The sequence below is a fragment of the Mesoplodon mirus genome (assembly GCF_964341445.2).
Source record: "Mesoplodon mirus genome assembly, chromosome: 3".
Lineage (NCBI taxonomy): Eukaryota > Metazoa > Chordata > Mammalia > Artiodactyla > Ziphiidae > Mesoplodon > Mesoplodon mirus.
This window is the reverse complement of record NC_138978.1, coordinates 32,107,591-32,126,825: the sequence shown is the minus strand read 5'-3', so window position 1 is coordinate 32,126,825 and position 19,235 is coordinate 32,107,591. Positions and strand designations below refer to the sequence as shown.

General features: G+C 35.9%; 1 protein-coding gene and 1 pseudogene across 3 annotated transcripts in view; one reads left to right on the top strand and one right to left on the bottom strand.

Annotated features, from left to right (window-relative positions):
• The window catches only part of AGO3 (argonaute RISC catalytic component 3), a 122,458-nt gene that overhangs the window by 88,249 nt on the left and 14,974 nt on the right, over positions 1 to 19,235 (bottom strand). Inside the window, exons 1-2 of one of the 2 annotated variants that reach the window (XM_082615312.1) lie at positions 13,485 to 13,570; positions 1,313 to 1,377 (exon numbers count right to left, since the gene is read on the bottom strand). In XM_082615312.1, coding sequence (XP_082471438.1) covers positions 1,313 to 1,359 — 47 coding nt within the window. In that variant the 5' untranslated portion in view covers positions 1,360 to 1,377; positions 13,485 to 13,570. Of the gene's footprint in view, positions 1 to 1,312; positions 1,378 to 13,484; positions 13,657 to 19,235 lie in introns of those variants that run through there. The other variant, XM_082615311.1, reaches the window with a different exon arrangement.
• Positions 10,604 to 11,375, top strand: LOC309800972 (large ribosomal subunit protein eL21-like; annotated as a pseudogene). The gene has a single exon. The product of its transcript is annotated as a large ribosomal subunit protein eL21-like (transcript).

Below are 19,235 nucleotides of genomic sequence, written 5' to 3'. Positions count from 1 at the left end.
CCTCTAACAGTAAAATTTAATTAAGAGAATATCAAATAATGAAACTGCAGATCATAACATCAGATACAGAAACTCCTTTATAAATAATTACACTAAATATTGATTTGAACTTAAGGCTTCTGAGCCTTTACAGAATGGTATTAGAATTCTATGTACATTGGGCAATTTTAACTTTAACCTCTTACTAATATGATATAATTAAATGATATATTTAGACTTTTAATGGAACTTTATTATGCAAGTTAACAAAATGACAAATGCAGGAACTGCAACTTGTCATTTTTTATCTCAAATGATACTGTAGCAAAGCGTAGTTTATTAGAATATTCATCAGGCAGGCATGTGAAACTAGAGGAAAAACTCTCTAAAACAGTAATTTATCTAGTCATCTAGTCAGCTGTAGCAGCAAAGGTACTCACTGTATTATGAAGAAAGTTTGAATTGAGAAATGGCCAACTTGAGGAACCTTTAAAATATGTGGTAACATATGTACTGGAGAAAAAATAAGTAGACATGAGTTTTTAGTCTCACTCTGCCACTAAATTGTTGGGAAATTTACTTGGCCTCCCTGAATTTAGTTCCTTTATCAATAAAAATGAGATAATAGTCTCAGGGCTGTTATAGGGACCATGTGCGATATTAGTGAAAGTACCTTGGGGGAAAAAGGTAAATATGTATCATACTATTTTTATACAAAAATTCAAGCATAATTATCTCAAAATCGTACTTCAAGAATGATACTGAGGTACTGAAGTCTTCCTAACAACAAATACACATTACAATGCAGTAGCATCAAATATAGTAAATAATACAAACAATGAATTCTGCTAATTAACAGAAACTGTGAATTGAATTTTCCCCTACATTGTAGTTTGTGGAGCACTAGTCTTTTATTATAACAATGAACAATGGGGGGAGGAATCTTTTGTTCAAATGTAGAAATTTCAGGATAACATTTTAAGGGTGTACTGTTAAGCCAGCTTCTTAGCTTACAATAAAAAGTAAAGCCACCATAACCAAAATACATAAAATATTTTAACTTCTAAAGCAGTATGTAGGAAAGAAAATTGGGAAAGAAAATCTGAGTAACTGGGTATAAGAACTTCTAACCAATCTTTAGTGGCTTCCTTTTACTATTAACCTTAGTCTGAAGAGGGAAGAATTCTTGCAGAGGATAATATGATGCATTTCTGTAGAACCTCAGGACAGAATTTTAAAATCCTGAAGAATATCTGGCGATCACTACAAAAATGGAACCTCCCTGAGTACATTAGGTCTTACACAGGGCTACAGCCTACCTTCCCACTCTTACCTCAACCACCACTTGCTATATTCTGGTACCAAGTCTTTTGACTCCATGATGCTCTGGTGCACAGACTGTAAAGTAAAATTTAATATTGTTTTCAGTAAGTTCCACTTTACCACCTGACTCATACAGCAGAAAAAATGGTAAGAGAGGGAAACTTTAACGTAAAAAGGAGAGGAAATTATTTTCCTGTTAATTGTTACTATAAACTCACAGAGACCCATCTTCATCTCATTTTTAGGTACCTCTTAATTCTCTGCTCCCAAAAGGTAGAATGGGAAATATTATTTTAGTCTTTAGAAGACATAAAATAGTATTTTCCTCTAAAAGTGACTATTCACCTTAGTTTAGTATTCCCAGCTACAATAAATTAATCTGCCACTATAATACAGACAGAACAAAGGAAGATTGTTAAGGTATAACAAGATGCTAAAATCACCCAGAGGTTTATAAAACACAGCAAAAACAGCTAACAGCCTCTCTTAGTACCCTTCTAACCTCTAATTTATCTTCATAACTCTGTACTAAGTAGCAGAGAAGGTAGCCATACCTTTGCATCAAGTTAAAGTTTAAAGATGCAGAGTAGAGGAGAAAGGAGTTATACTAAAGTATAAGTTGATAAAGATCAACTTTTTAATACCTTATAAAATTTGAAGTACATCAGAGCATTTTACCATAAACTATCTTCACTGCCAACTCATATGGGTGTGAATTCTTTCATAATCTTATATAACCACACTAGCTAATCGAGTAACCATTTCTAGTATTCACAAACAATTGATAGATTACTTTAGACTGAGCAATAGATTTTTAACTCAATGTGGCTTACACTAACAATTCTCCTCTAGAACACTTCTCCCTCAGGCCACCATTGACTTAATAGACATAGCCTCTTTTCAGTCTCTATGTTCCTCGCTTCTTTTAGCATTTGCCACTGTGATCAATCCTTGAAAATCACGATCTGTGCTTTACTTTCTCTGAAACAGCTTCTACTTTGTCCTGGTTCTCCTACCTTTGCAATCTCTAAGTGTCTTCACTGGCAACCTGAAACAATAGTATCCCCAGAGATCTATTCTCAGTTTTCTTATCTTGACGCTACACACTCTCCCTAACTATCACCTATATGCTGACACATCTCAAATCTCAATCTTGACTTATTTCCTGAGCTCTAGGCGCTTATTTCCAATAATCTATTGAACTTATCCAATTTGGTGTTTCTTACACAATTCAACCTCCAAATAGTCAAGAGAAAATAAAAAACTTGGTCCTTTCACCATCTGTATTTCTGTTAAAGCCTTCAACACTGTACAAGCAAGGAACTATGAAGCCATTCTTATCTCTTCCCTTTCTCTACACACCTAAATTATTCATTCTTCTTCTAAATCTTATATCTAAGCCTCTTATATCACCGCCACTGCCAGTGCTATTAGTTAAGTCTTAGAACACACTATCTCTAATCTAAAAAAGTAGGTACCAAACACGAATTTGAAAAGATACAAGCACCACGATATTCGTAACAGCAGTATTTGCAATAGCCAAGACATGGAATCAACCCAAGTGCCCATCAACAGATGAATGGATAAAGATGTGGTGTATGTGTGTACACACACACACACACACACACACACACACACACACACACACAGAATGGAATATTACTCAGCCATTAAAAAGAATGAAATTCTGCCATTTGCAGCAACATGAATGGACCTAGAGAATATTATGCTTAGTGAAATAAGTCAGACAGAGAAAGACAAATACTGTATGATATCACTTATATGTGTAATCTTAAAAATAATACAAATGAATGTATATGCAAAATAGAAACAGACTCACAGCTATAGAAAAAAAACTTCAGTTACCAAAGGGGAGTGAAGAGGGGGAGGAACAAATTAGGGCTATGGGATTAACAGAAATAAACTACTGTGTATAAAATAGATAAGCAACAAGGATATATTACATAGCATAGGGAATTATAGCCATTATCTTGTAATAACTTATAATGAAGTATAATCTGCAAAAATACTGAATCACTATGCTATACACCTGAAACTAATATTGTAAATCAACTATACTACAGATTAAAAAAAATAGGGGACTTCCCTGGTGGTCCAGTGGTTAAGAACCTCTCTTCCAATGCAGGGGATGCGGGTTCGATCCCTGGTTGGGGAACTAAGATCCCACATGCCGTGGGGCAACTGAGCCCACGAGTCACAACTAGACAGAAGCCCGCGTACCGCAACAAAAGATCCTGTGTGCTGGAACTAAGACCCAACGCAGCCAATAAATAATTAATTTAAAAAAATAGTATTAGAAGTGCTAGCGGCTATGCTGGAGTATGAGAAAAAATGGTTAGAAGTATTTATATTTAATTTTCATCTAACAGTTACAAATTGAGATGGACTAAAATTCATGAATAGGGATTGACACTGGTATCCTCATTTAGTCCACATCAGACGATCAGGTGTAACATATGTAGGTACACAAGGAATCCAAAGAGAATAATGGGAGTTCTGCAACGTAAGAGTTAACAGTGGAACTCCCACTCATTCATTCATTTTCAGCATGTTGTAACTTATTTCCGTTCAAGTGTGTGGCACATATTCTATCAGGTTTTGGTACAGTAATCAGAACACGTCAAATTACTAAATCTATTCTTAAATAGTTTATTTCAAAATATTGTTTCCCACCTTTAATTTTTCTATAGTTATGCAATGTTAGAATAGTACTACATGTCCATAAATTAAAATTTTTTAAGTGTGTGTGTGTGTATGTATGTATTTATTTATTTATTTATTGTTGAATGCATGGGTAAATATGTTTTAACTAATAGGGATGCATGATCAAAAGTTTGAAGACTACTGCAATCGCCTTGCAAATGTTCTCCATGACTCTGGTCTTTCTCTTCTCTAATTCATTCTCCCCACTGCCATTAGAAATGCTTCTTTCTTTTTTGGCTGTATCATGCCACTTGCAGGATCTTAGTTCCCTGACCAGGGATTGAACCTATGCCCTTGGCAGTGAAAGTATGTAGTCCTAACCATTGGACCGCCAGGGAATTCCCTAGAAATGCTTTTATAGAACCCTCCTACACTGTTAGTGGGAATGTATATTGGTGCAGTCACTATGGAGAATAGCATAGAGGTTCCTCAAAAATCTAAAAACAGAGTTGCCATATGATCCGGCAATCTCACTCCTGGGCATATACCCAGACAAAACTATAATTCGAACAGATACATGCACCCTTATGTTCACAGCAGCACTATTTACAATAGCCAAGACATGGATACAACCTAAATGTCCATCGACAGATGAATGGATAAAGAAGATGTGGTATATATACAATGGAATATTACTAAGCCATTAAAAAGAATGAAATAATGCCATTTGCAGCTACATGGATGGACCTAGATATTATCATACTAAGCGAAGTAAGTCAGAAAGAGAAAGACAAATACCATATGATATCACTTATACATGGAATCTAAAATATGACACATATGGGAATTCCCTGGCAGTCCAGTGGTTAGGACTCTGAGCTTTCACTGCTGAGGGCCTGGGTTCAATCCCTGGTCGGGGAACTAAGATCCCACAAGCTGTGTGGTACGGCAAAAAGAAAAAAGAAAAAAAAAAGACACATATGAACTTATCCACGAAACAGAAACAGACTCACAGACATAGAGAACAGACTTGTGGTTGCCAAGGGAGAGGGCGGAGGGGAGGGTTGGACTGGAGTTCGGGACTAGCAGACGCAAACTATTATATACAGAATAGATAAACAACAAAGTCCTACTGTACAGCACAGGGAACTATATTCAGTACTCTGTAATAAACCATAATGGAAAAGAATATGAAAAAGAATCAATACACACACACACACACACACACACACACACATAAAAAAAATTGAATCACTTTGCTGAGCACCAGAAACTAACACAACATTGTAACTCAACTATAATTCAATTAAAAAAAAAAAACACTGAAAAGAAAGAAAGAAAGAAATGCTTTTAAATATAGTCGTTCCTCATTTGCTCAAAAGCCTCCAGTGGCTCTCTACTCTTTCTGAATTCACAAGCCTTAGCATGGATTTAAGATCCTTTATAACCTACTTGCTGGCCAACTTTTTCAGACTCTAGCTACTCTATTTATACTGGCCTATTTCTGTTACATAAACGTGTCATACCTTTGCTCATGCTCTCTCTCTATGGATTATTCTTTCCCCTAGTCCACTGGGTAACTATTCAGCTCAGGTAACAATGTCATGTACCCTACCTTCCTCGCTCACCAAAAGCAGGAGTCATTACTCTTTTATTACAGCACATACTGCACATCTCACAGAACTTGTCACTCTATACAGACTATATAATCCTTGGCAGGAATCATGTCTTATTTATCTTGTTATCTCCAGAACTTAGCACAGTGCCTGACATAAACAGGGGCACAATAAGTTAAACAGTTCATGAAAACATAGGGAAGTTTTTAAAAGTGATCTTTTTAAAAGTTACTGCAGCCTTTAGAATTATAGTTCTAGTCAAGATCCATATATCCTGAAACCTAGTACTAACAGCATTCTGCTTTGGTACAATAATATGGTACATTCAGATAACTGCTTTCAATTAACTTAACTCAGCCTGAGAAAAAAAATGGAGCCTACTAGAAGTAAACAAGTCAAGGCACATCCTACAGTGGAATACTATACAGATGCTATTGTAATTTAAATCTACACAAATAGATATTAGGAATAAACCCTACCTACTAGTTCCTGATGTTTAGACATATATTTATTTATAAGAGTATCTTTGAACTTCAAATATATTGTAGGAATATTAGCCAAAAGGTTAATTTCTACTGAGTAATTTATTTAAATGCTACTTTAAAATAATTTTGAGATTTGAAATAATCACCATCTATTAGCTTTCCTATCTTCCAAGTGACTAACAACTAACAAGGAAAATAAAACTTGCTTTTTTTTTTAACTGACATATTTTGCATGATATAGTTTCCCCAACATAGCTAAACATTCAAAACTATACCATTTGATTTTCACCAGCAGTGTTTTCTGGTGTACGTCTTCTAAATCATTTTAATCAGAATTATACCCCTCTACAGATAAGACACCAAAAGAACAGCTGGCAAAAGAAAAAAATAATTGGACTTCATCAAAATGAAAAATGTTTGTGTTTCAGAGGATACCATCAAGAAACTGAAAAGGCAGCACAACGAATATAGCCAATATTTTATAATAACTTTGTATGGAATATAATCTATTAAATATCAAATCACTATTTTGTATACCTGAAACTAATAAAATAATATTGTAAATAAACTATATTTCAATTAAAAGAAAAAAGAAAAAGATGTTTAAAAGGAAGTAAAAAGGCAAGGTGCAGAAAGGGAGAAAATTTTTGCAAATCATCTTATCTGATAAGGTATAAAGAACTCCTACAACTCAGTAACGAAAAGGCAAATGATCCAATTTAAAAATGGGCAAAAGACCTGAATAGATATTTCTCTGAAAATATACAAATAGCCAATAAGTGCATGAAAATATGGTCAATATCACTAGCCATCAGGGAAATGCAAATCAAAGTAACAATGAGATACTATGTAACACTCGCTATGATGGCTATAATCAAAAAGACAGATAACAAATGTTAATGAGGATGTAGAGAAACTGGAATCACCACACACTGCTAATGGAAATGTAAAATGATGCAGCCACTTTAGAAAAGAGTCTGGCAGTTAGTTCCTCAAAAGGTTAAACATAGAGTTACCATATGATTCCCCTCTTGGGAATACACTCAAGAGAAATGAAAACACGTCCCACATAAAATTCTGTACATGAATGTGCATAGCAGCATAATTCTTAAGAGCCAAAATGCGCAAACAACTCACATGTCCATCAACTGATGAACTGATACACAAAATATCCATACAATGGAATATCATTAAGCAATAAAAAAGAATGAAGTACTAATACATGTTACAACATTATGTGAAAACGTGAAATGGGGCTTCCCCGGTGGCGCAGTGGTTGAGAGTCCGCCTGCCGATGCAGGGGACACGGGTTCATGCCCCGGTCCGGGAAGATCCCACATGCCGCAGAGCGGCTGGGCCCGTGAGCCATGGCCGCCGAGCCTGCGTGTCCGGAGCCTGTGCTCCGCAACGGGAGAGGCCACAACAGTGAGAGGCCCGCGTACCACAAAAAAAAAAAAAAAAAACGTGAAACGAAAGAGGTCAGTCACACAAGGCCACATATTGTATGATTCTATTTATATTTAAATGTCCAGAAAAGGCAAATCTACAGAGACAGAGAGTACATTAGTGTTGGGCAGGGACTGCAGGGAGGGAGGCAATGGGGAGTGACTGCTAGTGAGTATGGGATTTCTTTGGGGGAGGACAAAATGTTCTAAAGTATGACTGCAGTGACAGTTGTACATTATCACTGTGAACATACTAAATGCCACTGAATTGCATACTTTAAATGAGTGAATCGTGAAGTATGTGAATTTTATATCAATAAGGATGTTATTTAAAAAAAAGAATGTCCTGGGGCCTCCCTGGTGGCGCAGTGGTTGAGAGTCCGCCTGCCGATGCAGGGGATACGGGTTTGTGCCCCGGTCTGGGAGGATCCCATATGCCGCGGAGCGGCTGGGCCCGTGAGCCATGGCCGCTGGGCCTGCGCATCCGGAGCCTGTGCTCCGCAACGGGGGAGGCCACAACAGTGAGAGGCCCGCATACCGCAAAAAAAAAAAAAAAGAATGTCCTGTATTTCCCTGGTGACGCAGTGGTTGAGAGTCCGCCTGCCAATGCAGGGCACACGGGTTCAATGCCTAGTCCGGGAAGATCCCACATGCCGTGGAGCAACTAAGCCCGCGAGCCACAACTACTGAGCCCACGCGCCTAGAGGCCGTGCTCCGCAACAAGAGAAGCCACCGCAATGAGAAGTCCACGCATCGCAACGAAGACTCAAAGCAGCCAAAGAAGAGAAAAGAAAACAAACAAAACCCAATGTGTTAAAAAAAAAAAAGAAAAAAAGAATATCCCTCTCTTGGCACGCTACCCTGTTATTACACTATGCCAATAATATTCCTAATAACAGTAGAAGAGAGTTTCTTCAAACACCCTGACTTGCTATTTCTATTTAAAAGCCAAAATCATATCAATATAGATTTTTTCCTTCTAAGATTCAATCATTAGAATTACATTACACCCATGTGCACTATGCACAAACATTCAGCACTATGTCATTAATCATACTAGAACAGTAACAGCAACCATACTAGTAAAATGACTATAAGAGAACGGTCAATTTGTACAAGAAAATCAAACCAAAAACTTCGATCACAATCTATTGCCAACTATTTCAACATCCCTTCAGATCTTTATGCAAGGAGATCTTGCATTTATAATCATGCTGCATTCACAACTTTCCCCATCTATTTCACTATTTAACAATTTTGAATAAATATGGAACAGTCTATTCACGGTTTATCCTCATGTATATTTAGTAGCTGGACAAACTAGCATAAAAATCTCAAGTTACAGATTTTATACTTCAGGTCAAAATATTTCTAGAAATTAATTTTTAGTTATTAAGACCATTCACTTGTTAAAAAAAAAACTAGAAACATCTGAAATCTGCTTTACATGCTCTTTTAACTAATGATGATTTTATAATCAAATAATTAAATAGGGAAAAAAAGAAACACATAGACACACACTCCCCAAAGAAGTGAGGAAAGGATAAAAAAAGCAACAGACAGAAAGTCTAAAGTAGAAAAATTGACTCACAAGATGATTCACAAGCATTTCCTGGATATTTTGTCCAAGAAAACTCTTCTGACTAAAGTGGAAACTTGTTTGGCTGCAATACATCATTCTACTATTATGATTAATGCCACAGTGCCAAATATTTGAGCATGTGGCATATGGACAAGAGAAACCTCATATGTGTTGATTTAAATACTGCTGCATTTTGGCCCATAACTGTTTAGTTCATACTGAAAAGGAATTGTAAAGTTCTATTTAGTTTCTTCTAACTTCTAGAATTCTAGTTGTTGAAGTGTAAGAACTGAACCAATTTAGGAAGCCCACCAACAATTTTAATTGACTAATTACATGATATTGCAAAAAGTGAAGACAAAGCTAGGCTTCTGAAGAAAATAAAGGGAATAAGTTTTATGGATGTTGACATAAAATTAAATCAATATTATTAACAAAGTTGGTTAACGCCAATTTTAGAGTCCCAAGGAAGTCCTATAGCTCCTATCAAAACTCAAATAAAAGGTACACGATAAAAAAAATTTCCATTTGGGAACATCTAAATTACAGATCCTTTACTCCTACTGACAAATAAGGTAAGAAGACAAAGCAACATAAAGATGAAATACAACTAGGGGCGCCAAAAGGACTGTAAGTTAAAACCAGAATGTACCACACTAATTTATTATATATATTTTCCTCCCAAACTTAACCAACATGTTGAGCATCTACATGTGGAAGTCTATGGTACGCAACTCCATATACACACATATAACGTGTGATTATTCCTCTACCAAAATAAAGGTAGGAAAAAGAACAAATCTGATAAACAATTTTGTTCTTTTTTACCCAGCGTTATTGCCAATGCCCTAGTCCCTCATAACTCATCTGAAATACTAAAAAAAACTTCAATTGACATCCCTCTAAGTCCCAAGCCTCCAACTCCTACCACTTCCTCAATTCCATCCCATTTTGTCTTCAAGTGATTTTTGTTTTTCTAACATTTTCATCATATAATTTTCTTATTCAATAAATAACATATAAGAATTCTTCTCTATATACTGCTAAAGTTAGGGGCAATTTTTTCAGGCAGGGCAAGGTGGAGAGGCAATAATAAGGAATTCAGCTAAGAAATATCTGTCTTAGACATTCTATCAGTTAAGAGACTTCCTTAGATTAATAAATGCCTTTTAAAAATGTAAACATCTACCAGAAAGGTCAGAATTATCCTTCATTCAAATTTACACATTAACACCCCCATTTTGAGAAACAAGAAAAAGGGAATTTGAGAGTGCAGCATGAGACAGTTGGTCCCTATAAGCCCAAAGACAGACAAAAGAGAAGGACACTAACATAAAGACTAACCTATATATCCTAGGAGAGATGGGTAGGGAACTGAAAATCCATATCTAGGCATACAAAGCCCTCTATAATGTCCAGTCCTCTTTCCTGTCTCCCACCAACACGCCCATCCCATTTTACTTTTATAACCATTTCATTCATTTTACTGAGTATTTATTATGTGCCAATCATTGAGCTAAGATCAGGGCTACAAAGATGATGATAAAGAATATTACTTTTCATGAAGAGGTTATACTGAGAGAAGAGGGTAACAAATAACGCACTAAAAATACTGTAACAAAAGTGTACACCAACCAAGTACTACAAGGTCATAGTAGAATGAACTACCATCTGGCCTTTCGGCTGGAACCACCATCTTCCAATAATTCACCAAAATGACCAACACAAAGGGAAGGAGGAGGGGTACTTGCTATATGTTCTCTAGGCCTTTTAGAAAACATGGAGTTGTTCCTTTGGCCACATACATGCGAATCAAGAAGAAAGTGATACTGTAGATATCAAGCAAATGGGCACTGTTCCATAAGGAATGCCCCACAAATGTTACCATGGCAAAACTGGAAGAGTCTACAGTGTTACCTTGCACAATGTTGGTATCATTGTAAACAAACAAGTTAAGGGCAAGATTCTTGCCTAGAGAATTAAGGTGCCTATCAAGCACATTAAGCACTCTAAGAGCTAAGACAGCTTCCTGAAATGTGTGAAGGAAAACGATCAGAAAAAGAAGGAAGCCAAAGAGAAAGGTACTTGGGTTCAGCTGAAGCACCAGCCTGCTCCACCCAGAGAAGCACACTTCATGAGAACCAGTGGAAAGGAGCCTGAACTGTTGGAGCCCATTACCTATGAATTCATGGCATGATGGGTGTAAAGAAAATAAAAGACCTGGACTGTACATATGTTTCTCTTAACTGAGTAGAAGTGTTGTGTCCCTTCTCCCAAAGAAATATTTAAAGCACATTTTAACTGTGTCTGAATTCAGTGGGTGACGTCTTTACTTTTCAAATTTAGTTGTTTTTCTTCCTGAAAGATGTGAGGTAATTTGTTGTGCAATATACTCCACTGGTTAATAAACTGCCAAATATTATTTGTAAAAAAGAAAAAGAAAAAAAGAATGAACTATCATCTGACTATGGAGTTCAAAAGGTTTGTCTTGAAAAATAATAGAAGTTTGCCAGATAGGTAAGGGCAGAGAGGGCATTCCAGGTAGGAGTTGCAGAATATGAAAAAAGATAAAGGTTAGAGCCAAACTAAGAAAGGTATGCTATACTAAATTTGGGATATTATTCTGTAGGCAATAGGGAGCTGAATATATTTTAAAGTAGGGGAGCGATATAATCAGATTTCTTATTTAAAAGAATAACTACGCCAGAAGTATGGATACTTAACGAGAATGGGGAGAGAAAGAAATGTTAGGGGAGACCAATTTGAAGATCATTACAATAGTCTAGATAACAAATAAGGGTCTGAAACCAAGGTGGTAGTAGTATGGATGGAGAGGAGCCAAATTAGGGAATAATTTCTGAAACAGAAGCAATAGGACTTGATAACCAACAGGAGGAAAAGGAAGGTCTAGTTTGGGAATTTAGGTAGAGGAAAAGAATATAGTAGTATGAGCGGAGTGTGGAGATTGGGATTGAGAGAATCAGTTGTTTTGACCTGTGTTTGAAGCACTTTATAGATATTCAGGTGTCAAGTCTGAAGCTCAGGAAAGAGGTGGAGGCTACAGCAAGATTAGGAAGTCATGTACTCATAGATGGTAGCTTATTGTCGTACCTGACCAGAACCTCCCCCTTAAGCCTGGCTTAGGCTCACTAAACCTGGTTCTTCTCAATTGTTGTACCTTTGTTACTGCTGCCTTATCTTAAAAAAAAAAAAAAAAAAAAAAGCATTCTCTTTACTACACGATCTGCAATTCTACCAACTGTTTAGATTAGCCCATTTCCTTTCCTTCTTGCTATACAAATATTTCTTAATGACTATTAAGTCAGGATTCTGGAGTGCTGGTCTCACCTTTGCTATTAGAAATGTTGAGTAAGCCTCTCAACCTTTCTGGATTTCAGCTACAAAAAAGGTATCAGGAAAAAAAAAAAAAGGCATCAGATTAGTTGATATTTTAAGATTCCTCCACTTGTAATACTCCACAACTTGCTTCCTGACCTCAGAAAGAACTCTTTATTACATGTTAATTATAACACTCATATGATGGTTTTCTTTTATATGTTATTAAAAAGTCTCTTAGTGCTCATTCACTTCATATTTCTTATGTGTCTTATCTCTTCTTCTACTAAATTACAAATTTCTTGACAGCAATAAATCTACATTTTAAATGAAGGTTCTTAATAATAATACTTACTGAGTAAGAAAAGGCTGGGGTATTTGATAGTACAAACTAAAAGGCTAAGTTAAACATCATTGTTTTCTAAATATTTTGTCCGTAAGTCTTTTTTTTTTTTAAACCCTCCTTTGTGGTGTACACCACGTCATAAATTCCTTTTCTGTTCCTGTATTATCTAAACCACATCCATATCCATAGTATTTGGGGAAGTGAAAGAAGCTTATTGAAAGCAGATTGATAAATCTTTATATACCATACACACTTGTTCCTATAAAAGAGTAGGGAACAGTTAGGAGTTGAGGATCAGGAGAACAGAAGGCATGAAACCATGACAACCACCATCATCTTAAAGGGAACATCACGAAAGGGGTAAATAAGGTCGAGGTGGGGTGGGGAGAAAAAAGAAAGCACCGATAAATATTACCTAATAGCAAAGGAAAAAATGCTCACTCTGATTTCAAGAGCACATAAAAATGACTTGCACCTTTTCTATTATCATAGAGAAAACATGAATTTATGTTATAATGGAAAAATTTCAAGGCTGTTTGTAGATTTTTCCCATCATCACACCTCTGAAGTATAGTCAATTTCAAAGCAAATTACCATCTGTTCTTGGTCAAACTGTTAGACATTATCATTGCTATTTAGATATACAAGATAAACATAATTTCTAAAGCAAAGACAAATACCAAAAGCAAAAGATCTCTGAATTCTTACCTGTTCACTCTCCTAGGACACTTGTCTGGTTTAATATCTACCTCATAGAGGTAGACATCAATCTTTGGAATTTCAACTTGAAAACAGTTAGCCAGCAATTTAATGGGTTTGCCCATGGTGCCATAGCCAGGTCTTCTGGGCACCATGAGTAGGGGCTGGGCCCCAACGGGTCCTGCCAGGGAAGGGGAAAAAAAAGAGAGAAACACTCTTACAAGCTGCATTTAATAATCTTGTCAACCAGAGTAAGTTAGAATTTTAAGTACAGCTGATAATGCTTGAAGCCTAGTGCTGAAAGATGACATCGTTTCTAACACCAATTTCTTTCACCCACTTTACTTTCCTCATTAAAACAAACATACAAAGAAACAAAAGCTGGGTACCTCTGGAAAATTGTTTTGGAAGGGGTAGAAAGGAGCATACAAACCCAGGTGAGCATAAACAAAGCACAAATCGTATCCAAAAAGTATGCGACCAATAGCAAAGTAAACTTAAAGAAGGGTAAGAGCAGATGAACAAAATAAAAACAATATACAATAAAAAGGATCAACAAAATCAATTATTTGAAAAGATAACTAAAATTGATAAATTCCAGTGATTTTTATAACAAGAAAAAAAGGCTTAAGTAACCAATATAAATGGAAAAAAAGTATCAGTATCACTACAGATACAGAAGACATTACAAATATTGTTAATAAATTTGAAAGTGTGATGAAATAGACTAAGTCCTAGAAAGATACAGCTTACTGATACACAAAAGCATATAAAATTTGAAAAGTTCTCTTTTCAAATAAAATAAAATGTAAAATGGTGCAGTTGTTTTGGAAAACAGTACAGTGGTTCCTCAAAACATTAAAAATAGAATTACCATACGATCTAGTAGATCCATGATCTACTTCTGGGTATAAACCCAAAAGAATTGAAAGCAGGGTATTGAAAAAATAATTATACACCTATGCTCATAGCAGTACTATTCACAACAGATGAAAGGTGGAAGCAACCTAAGTGTCCACTGATGCATGAATGGAAAAAGAAAATCTGGTATATACCTATAATGGGACATCAATCAGCCTTAAAAAGGAAGGAAATTCTGACACATGCTACAACATAGATGAACCTTGTAGAGGTCATGCTAAGTGAAATAAGCCAGTCACAAAAAGACACCGTATGATTCCACTTATTAATACCCAGAGTAGTCATATTCATAGAGACAAAGTAGAAGGGCGGTTGCCAGGGGCTGGGGGAAAAGGTAGAAAAAGGAATTGTTGCTTAATGAGTATAGTTTCAGTTTTGCAAAATGAAAAGATTTCTGGCGATTGGTTGCACAACAATATGAATGTACTTAAATACTACTAAATTGTACACTTAAAAATTGCTAAGATAGCAAATTTAATGTTATATATATTTTATCATAGTGAAGAAAAAAACAAACCCTAGGTGATATCTAGCATTAAGTTTTTGAAGCTCAAAATGTTGTAGCTTTGTTAAACAAAATTCAAACAATAAATTCAGTTAGTAAATTAGTAACTATTATCTAAATGAATTTACATTTAAAATATCTGTAAAGTCCTGTAACTTTTTGAAAAAATTAAATCCACAATTAAAAATATTCACACACATGCACACACTAAAAAATTCCAGATCCAGATGGCTTCACTAGAGAATTATACCAAACATTTAAGGAAAGAAATAATACTAATCTTAAACAAATTCTTCCAGAGAATAGGAAAAAAGATAATTAACAACTTTTCTTCACTGTGGATGAAAGTACATTAAAGTGCTACCTGCATCACCTATTTTTAAATTTTGTTTTCATATATTTGTAAGATCTTTTCTGAGGGCATAATCTTTCCTGCTATCCTAAACTGAGATAGGTAATAATGAGTAATTCTAGACTAGGTCATAGTTCTGGCTCTGCCATTTATCTAACCACTTGACCTTTGTTAAATATTAATAGCCCTGAAATTCTATTTCCTGATCTATAAAATGGAAATAATACCTAATCTGCCTCTTTCTTATGAATCCTGTCAGGATAAAATCAGAACATGAACAACAGATAAAATTTATCGAGCTCTTACCAAACCTTGTAATAATTTTTTTTTTTACTATTGAAGTATAGTTGATTTACATTGTTGTGTTTAATTTCTGCTGTACAGCAAAGTGACTCAGTTATACATATATATTCTTTTTCATATTCTTTTCCAATGTGGTTTATCACAGGATATTGAATATAGTTCTCTGTGCTATACAGTAGGACCTTGTTGTTTATCCATCCAATATATAATAATTTACATCTGCTAACCCCAAACTCCCAGTCCTTCCTTCCCCAACCCAGCCTCTCCCTTGGCAACCACAAATCTGTTCTCTCTGTCTGTAGTCTGTTTCTGTTTCATAGATATGTTCATTTGTGTCATATTTTAGATTCCACATATAAGTGATATCATATGGTATGTCTTTCTCTTTCTGACTTACTTCGCTTAGTATGATCATCTCTAGGTCCATCCATGTTGCTGCAAATGGCATTATTTCATTCTTTTTAATGGCTGAGTAATATTCCATTGTGTACATATACCACATCTTCTTTATCCATTCATCTGTTGATGGACATTTAGGCTGTTTCCATGTCTTGGCTATTGTAAATAGTGCTGCTATGAACACTGGGGTGCATGTATCTTTTCGAATTAACGTTTGGTCTGGGTATATGCCCAGGAGTGGTATTGCTGGATCATATGGCAACTCTATTTTTAGTTTTTTGAGGAACCTCCATACTGTTTTCCATAGTAGCTGCACCAATTTACATTCCCACCAACAGTGTAGGAGGGTTCCTTTTTCTGCACACACTCTCCAGCATTTATTATTTGTAGATTTGATGATGGTCATTCTGACTGGTGTGAGGTGATACCTCACTGTAGCTTTTTTTTTTCCTCACTGTAGTTTTGATTTTCATTTTTCTAATAATTAGAGATGTGGAACATTTTTTCATGTTCCTGTTGGCCATCTTTATGTCTTCTTTGTAGAAATGTCTATTTAGGTCTTCTGCCCACTTTTTTTAGTGGGTTTTTTTGTCATTGAATTGTAGGAGCTCTTTGTATATTTTGGAAACTAAGCCCTTGTCAGTCGCATCACTTGTAAATATTTTTCTCCCAGTCCATAGGATGCCTTTTCATTTTGTTTATGGTTTCCTTTGCTGCGCAAAACCTTATAAGTTTGATTATAAATCATACCAATGGTTTCTTAGGTCAGTCTCCCAAGGCAATAGAAATAAAAGCAAAAATAAACAAATGGAACCCCAAACTTCATAATGATTTTATAGATGAGGAAAACTGAAATGATTTGCCTAAAATTTCATACCTAGTAAGTAGCAGAACTGGGATTGGAACCCATTCTGCTGTGCTCTCTATTTTGTTCCATTGATATATTTGTTTATCCTTTTGTCAATAATACACTGTCTCGATTATGATATTTTACAGTAAGTTTTGAAGTGAGGTACTGTCAATCAGTTCTCTGACTTTAATCTCCTTTAATATCATGTCGCTGTTCTGGGTATTTTGCCTTTCCGTATAAACTTTACAATCAGTTTGTCAATATGCACAAAATAACTTGCTGGGATTTTGCTTGGAATTGTGCTAAGTATATAAATCAAGTTGAGAAGAGCTGACATCTTTATACTGAGTCTTCCTATCCATGTATAATAAAATATCTCTATTTATTTAGATTTTCTTTGATTTCTTTGATTTTTTTAAATCAGAGTTTTGTAGTTTTCCTCACATAGATCTCGTACATATTTTGTTAGATTCATACCTAAGTATTTCTTTCTTTTCTTTTTTTGGTGCTAATGTATAAGGCTACAATAATCGCGACAGTGTGGGTTTTCGTCAAAGAATAGAAAAATACATCAGAGGAATACACAGCCCCAAAACTGAACCACACAGTCAACTGATCTTTGACAAAGGAGCAAAGGCAATTCAACGGGAAAAGGACAGTCTTTTCAAGCAATGGTGCTGATAAACAAGTGGATGGATATCCTCATGCTAAAGGGGAAAAAAAAAAAAGAATCTGGACACAGACCTAAAACTTTTTTCAAAAATTAACTCAGGGGGGACTTCCCTGGTGGTGCAGTGGTTAAGGATCTGCCTGCCAATGCAGGGGACACGGGTTTGATCCCTGGTCTGGGAAGATCCAACATGCCTCGGAGCAACTAAGCCCGTGTGCCACAACTACTGAGCCCGCGTGTCACAACTACTGAAGCCCGCATGCCTAAAGCCCGTGCTCCTCAACAATGGAAGCCACCACAACGAGAAGCCCGCGCAGAGTAGCCCCTGCTCGCCGCAACTAGAGAAAGCCCATGCGCAGCAAAGAAGACCCAACGCAGCCCAAAAATAAATAAATAAAATAAGTTTATAAAAATAAAATAAAGGGAAATAGTTTCCCAACTAGTGGTTGTGATACAGAATGTCTGATTTTCAGTAACCTATTCTTAATTATTCCATGCTCTTAAGAAGGCATTTTGTTCCATCTTATCCAGATTTTTTAGTTTTCTTTAGTGGAAGTTCTGAGCCTAACAAAATAATCTGTCTACTCCACACGGAGAAAATTCTATAGCTATTTAACTACCTGCATTTCCTTACAAATTGAATGATCTGAGGACAGAGTTTTTGAGTGACTCATATTTCTATCCCTAATACTAAAGAGCACATCATATTAAGTCCCTTGCTCTGACTCCACGATTACAGAGCAACCTTCTGTTTACTGTCTGTATACCCATATAGACGGCCGGAGGGAGATAAGTCGCTGACTAGTCAACATGAATCTTCTTTACGCTCTGGAAATAGTATTTTTCTTTGTAAATGATTAAATTGGCATTATGATTTATATATTAGTTTCTTATGAACTTGGTTAGCATCAATTGGTCCCTCAAGGTGATGATCAGCTCTGGATGCCTGAAAACCAAGAATCAGGATCTGCAAAGCTAGGGACCAGACTGTGGAGCACAGTGACCCTCTGTCATACTACTTCATAAATTTGTTTGAGTAATCTGCATCCCTTCCATTACATTTTCAAGTTTCACGGTAGCAAATACACTGTATATAAAATGTTATATTCTGTTCCCACTTAACATAGCATCATAAGCATATCTGTATTACTAAGGTCTTCATAATCATAATTTTAATGGTTATGTAATAATACATTAAGTTGATGAAGTAAAACTGACCAGGTTCCACTCAAGAATATTTAGCTTGCTTCCAATGTTTCACTATTATAAAGAGTGAAATATAAGCAGTTGTAGTGGATATTCACAGGATTGTATGCTAAACACAACCCCACCCTTTTCCTCCACCTACTGGCTATTATCTTGAAAACTACACATTCTCTCAAGTACTATACGAATACCAGCAATTGATATGTTCTTACGTGAATTTGACACCACAACTGACTCGTCTAGAGATGGACACCAGAACCAAGAGAAAGTAATAAGCCTTTTCCCTGGGACTTTTTTTTTGTTTTAACTTGGGACCTAAACAACAATCAGGTTTCCTCTTCAGGGACTAAAGCTGTGAGATATAATAGCTGTTGGAGATCAGGTGTTCTGATGTGTAGAAAAAGCCAATCAACAGTGAGAGAAAATGGAAGCCTACATGTAGAGAGCTACAAATAGAGAGAAATCAAAATAAGAGATGGAGTAGTCTGATACCATGAGTTACTAGTTCCACCTGCTCCAGATGCAAGCTCAGCTGCAAACCTGTTCTTCCTACT